Genomic DNA, 5,026 nt, shown 5'->3' on the forward strand with positions numbered 1-5,026 from the left:
GGTGGTGGCACCATACTCCCTTTTCTGCAGCATCCCTCTGTGTCCGGCGGGGTTATTTTGCCGTCAGTCTTCTCTCCGCTGAACAATTTTGGGGTTGTTTTCCCATCTCGCATCAATCTTCTCTCCACTGAGCAATCCTGGCCTCTTCTACATTTCCCGTAGGTCGCCTGTTTTAGACCTCTGGGGTTTTATTCCTCCTCTGGACCTTTGCCCGTTGTTCCACATCTTCCTTGAAGCGCGGTGCCAGGTCCTCCTGTTTCTAGGCTCTTAAAGGTGCCTCTGCCCTTTGCTGCTGGTCCTCTGCGAGGGCCGCCGATACCTGCCGGTCCCCGATTAGCTGAGTCAGACCCAAAGCGGGTATTAATGCTACTTAAGGGAAAAAAGTCTGCGTTGGTTTTAGAGCGTGGTGGGGGACGGCTCTTAGCAAAGTCAGTAGTTACCCCTGGGACAAATCTGTCCTTTCCCCGCGGTCGCCTGCAGCCGTGGCACTTTGTTTCTAGAGAATAATTCTTCCCGCTGAGGTCTTTATGTTCCAGTTGTGGCTTCATGCTGCGTAACCGCCGTAATAACAGGCCAGAGAGGTTTTATTTCAAGTGCCGTTTGCGCTGTGGGTTTTTAGTCCTCACTGGATTATGCGTCTGTAACATAATTCCAAGATACGGTTTTAACGGTATAAATTTATTTTGCATTTGTTACTTTTCAATTACTACAAAGGCACGCAAAGGAAAAGCCGCAGGCTCGAAACTCAGGTCGTCTTGCGTCCCTCCAGTTCGAGGTGGATGGACTCGGCCTTTGTCCCAGCCCTGGTTTCCAGGGTGGCGGTTGTATTTTGCTGGAGTCCAGGTGTGTCCCATTCTCCGATCCATTTACAGACAAAGGGGGGATTAAATGTGCTGGGGCTGCTCCGTATTGAATTTTCCACCTGAGCAACTTGAGACCTGGAGGGGAGGAACTTGCTGTAACCTGATGCTGGTGCTGGAAGCCAGGGGAGCAGTGTTCCCTTGTAGGAGATGGTCTGAGATGTCGTGGTTGCGTGTCTTCGGCTGCGCGGTCCGCTGGGATGCGAGAAGATGGGCAGACGGTGGCCGGGATGCCTGTGCTGCAGGCGGGGGGACAGGTTGCCGTCCCAGCGCTGTGCAGTGGGGACGCTTTGCTGCTTTCTTGCCTATTTGAATGTCAAACCTCCAAGACAGGTCCCTCGCTGTCTGCGGCACGAGCCGGTCCTGCCGGTGCCTTCGGTTGTGCAATAACCCTGTTAAGTCGGTCGCGCCAGGCAGAAACATGGTGGAATTGGGGTGGAAGCTGGCCACGGGTGGGACATCGTGTCCGGCTCCCCAGGGTTTTGGCAGGGCTGCAGGCAGCAACCTGGAAGCAAAACCTCACCCAGGGCAGAGCAGCTGCTTAAACTTCAGTAAAACCATTTGTGGCTGGGCCAAGCTACCAGAAACATCTCACGCTGACCTAGAGATACCTGTTGGGGTGAGGGAGAGCTGAACTTGGAGCAGAGAGAGTCATCTTGCTGTCTGATCGCCTTCATTTTACCTAGCTCTGCAAAAGTCAAGCCTTGCTGGCTTTGGGGTGGTTGTTTTTAACGACGCCTCCTCCGTAAACCCAGCAGGATTTGCTGTAAGGGTGCAGCGAGTCCTCGCCAGCGTCCGCGCCGGGGGATGTGTTGCACAAACAGGCTGTGCTGCCTCTGCAGCATGCAAATGCCTCTGCCTCGGTTCTTCCTCGGCAGGCGCTGAGCGGCGGCGGCGGCACCTTAACCACTCCCCGGTTCCCCGCTCTCGTCTCCCCCACCTCGCTAGGGACGGGCGCGGACCCCCCGGGGGCTGCGCCCCGCCAGCCCAGCCGGGGCTCGGCTGAATTGGCGTTTTTGGGGCTGAACGTGCCCGGGATGCGGTGCTGCTCTGCTGCACCCCTTGCGTTTCTCATAGGGCTGTTGCTTTTGGAAGATGCTTTTCAAAGTTGAAAGCCCACGACTCTGAGATAAAGCTGAGGCTGGGTGTGAGCTACGCGGACCCCCCGGGGGCTGCGCCCCGCCAGCCCAGCCGGGGCTCGGCTGAATTGGCGTTTTTGGGGCTGAACGTGCCCGGGATGCGGTGCTGCTCTGCTGCACCCCTTGCGTTTCTCATAGGGCTGTTGCTTTTGGAAGATGCTTTTCAAAGTTGAAAGCCCACGACTCTGAGATAAAGCTGAGGCTGGGTGTGAGCTATTTTGAGCGTGGCAGGGTGCAGCGCTGATGGCACTGAGAAATGCGGGACCACGATGACGAGTCCTGGAGTTTAAGTAATTTTAATATTAGGGCCAAAGTTTACAGCTGAGAGCCTGCACCTGGATGAATCCGGGGGGACGCTCCCTGTGCCCCCCTCTGCTCCCACCAGCGTTTTAACTCCCAAAGCCTCGGAGGTGGGAAGAATAAATCAGGCTGACTGCCTGGAGAGGGGTGGTTCATCTCTCAGATCCCTTCACGAGCTAAGATCAAGGTTCAAAATATGCAGAGCAGGGAGGGAAAAACAGCTTTTTCTTTTATTATTTTTTTGACCAACAGGATTGAAACCAGCTATTTTTAAATGGGAGCGGCTTGCTTTATCTGCGAGCCTGAACCCAGCGCCTGCTCAGAGCGGGGCTGATGGTGGAGAGAGCCGGGCAGACTTGCGTCTCCGTGCGAACAGAAATGTTTGGCTGAACTGGTTCCACTAGTCAAGTAAAAAGATTTTAATTAGAAAACTGCTAATTGAATAATCGGTTAAGAATCTAGGCTGGCTGCCGGGAAGGGAGCGCTGGAAACGGCAGCTTCTTAAATGCCAGCTCCTCACTGTTAACTCGGGGCCATTGCGCGTGGGTGGGCGGTGGAGGAAGAGCAAAGCTTTCACGCGACGCAAGTGCTGCCCACGGCGTGGGGTTTTATTTTTTTTAACAGCAGCATCAGCGTTATCTTGAGAAATGGCAGCGAGGGTTTATATGCAAATCTGTTTACGTCTGCGTTTCTGCACGGATTTGCTTATCGGAGCGTGTGTGCTCGCAGGCGACTTCTGGATTTCAAAGCTGCTTTTCATTCGAGGTTGCCCGACACGGCCGACCCTGGTTCTTTCGCTTTTTAGCCCACGTCCCTGCCCTGCCTTTGCCGGTCGGGGTGTGGAGGAGTGTTGGCCTTTTACCTCTGGAATTGCACCTTCAGCAACGCTGGCAAAGGTGCTTTTTCTGGTAGAGCTTGTTTCCCCGCTGCGATAAGAGCAGTGCGGCTACCGGAGAATCGCTTCTGATGCTGTCATGGCACATCGCTGCGAGGGCGGCGCTGCCGGGTGTGCCGGGTCCGAGTCGGGAGGCTTTGCATCTTTTCTGCATCGTCGATTTGGTAGGGCATCCCTCTGCCTGCCGGGTTTCGGCATGACCACGGTGGCCGCAGTCACTCAAGCTGCAAAGTCTCACTGCCGCGGGCATCCTGGTCTGATGTCTTTTAGCTAAAACTTCGACGTTTCCCCATAATACAAGCGGTGTTGGTGAGGCATTTGCCTCTCAAGAGCTGTCTTGATTAAATTGTCTTTTAAGATATAAAACACTGCCGTCCATAATGTCTGTTTCAGTTTTATAACAGGTAGGAAAGTCCTTCTGCGAAGGATTTGTGGAAGTGAAAGCGATGTCGGGGCCAAGGCGTGCTGAGCTCGCTGTCGAGCGCTTTACAAAGAGAGATGAAGTTATTTTTATCAGTATGACGGTATGTGTTTACCGGGTAGAAACGTGTGCTGAATGTTCCTACATCTTAAAGGGACCAAGAATTTTAGCCTTAAAACCCCCAAGCGAAACCCTGCAGAGACGGTGGCTGCGGGTGAGCCTTGTCCCGAGCGCAGGGTGGAGCGATGGGTAAAGGGGAGAGAGCCGTCGGCGGCCACAGCTGATGTTAAACACCGCTTTGCACCTACATTTCGGCTGAGACCAGGGTGTTAAACATTCAAGGCTTCTTGTTTCCCGAGTGACAGATCTGGAAACTCGCCCGCGCTTGACGAACGGCTCATCCATATGCCGAGTTTGCAAGGGAGGGGAGTCGTGCTGCTGGCACCCCCTGAATGTGGTTCATTTTCCCGCTCCTTCCAGCCTGGTTTTCCGGGGAAATGAGTCTCGTGCGAGCCTTGTCTCCTCCGGCAGGAACTTTTTGAAGCGTCGACTAAATGCCACAGAGAGGAGAAGCCAGAAACGTGCCCGGTTTCTTTGTTTTGCAGGATCGCCTGCTTTGCAGAGGTTTGTGCCCCTTGCTGATGCCGGCCAGCGTGCCCCACGCCAAAGCAGCCCCCTGCGTCCCCGACGAGGTGTTGGGGTGTCGCAGGAAGCTTCGGGGCGGCCGGAGCTGTTGCAGGGGGAGGAAGGTTTGGGGGATGTAGGATGCATCTGGAGGAACAAAAACTTGCGAGGTCTGCTCGCACAACGAGCTGTGTTCCCTATTACACGTTTTTATTACAGTTTGCTGGCTGGCTGCCCTAGAACTTACTGACCTCGCTGGGGAAATCATCAGAGATTGAATAGAGACCCCAAAAATGTCTTTGCTTGGGTGGCCAGCGGGTCCGGCTGTCCCGCTGTGTCCCAGGGCAGAGCCACGATGAACGTGGGGGAATCGGGAATGACCTAGCCCTTGGGGGGCTGCAGTGGGTCCTTCTGCGGCCGTGTCCTTCGGGTGAAGCAGGTGGGCTTAGGCCAAGCTCTGCCCCCGCTTTACCGGCCCCTGCAGCTCGTCATCCTTCGGAGCTGGGGAGCGAAGCTGCCCGTGAAATGACATTGCTGGAAGCGCAGGCAGGTGGGGAGGACCTGGCTCCGAACATGTCCGGAGCTGCTGAGATTATGCCAGAGGGTTAGACGCTAAGCAAAAAAATAAAATGCACTTAATTCACCCTCAAACTTTGTTATGCCTGTTCTCCGGATCCAGGCTTCGTGGTGTGAGCAGGTTTTGTCGCTCACGCCCGATCAGGGCGAGCAGGTGATCTGAGCCGCAGCAGATACCGGAGCTTGTGCCGCCTTCCCGCAGAGGAGTTAA

At 55.0% G+C, this 5,026-nt stretch overlaps 1 protein-coding gene across 1 annotated transcript in view; it reads left to right on the forward strand.

Annotated features, from left to right (window-relative positions):
• Positions 1–3,718, forward strand: part of LOC104075386 (phosphatidylinositol 4-kinase beta-like) — a gene marked incomplete at its 3' end in the record, with an annotated part of 8,008 nt that extends 4,290 nt beyond the window's left edge. Inside the window, exon 2 of the mRNA XM_009575861.1 lies at positions 3,599–3,718. Within this exon, the coding sequence (XP_009574156.1) occupies positions 3,599–3,718 (120 nt within the window). The remainder of the gene's footprint in view (positions 1–3,598) is intronic.
• Between the last annotated feature and the right edge of the window lie 1,308 nt (positions 3,719–5,026).

Source organism: Fulmarus glacialis, unplaced genomic scaffold (genome assembly GCF_000690835.1).
Source record: "Fulmarus glacialis isolate BGI_N327 unplaced genomic scaffold, ASM69083v1 scaffold36064, whole genome shotgun sequence".
In the NCBI taxonomy this organism is placed as follows: domain Eukaryota; kingdom Metazoa; phylum Chordata; class Aves; order Procellariiformes; family Procellariidae; genus Fulmarus; species Fulmarus glacialis.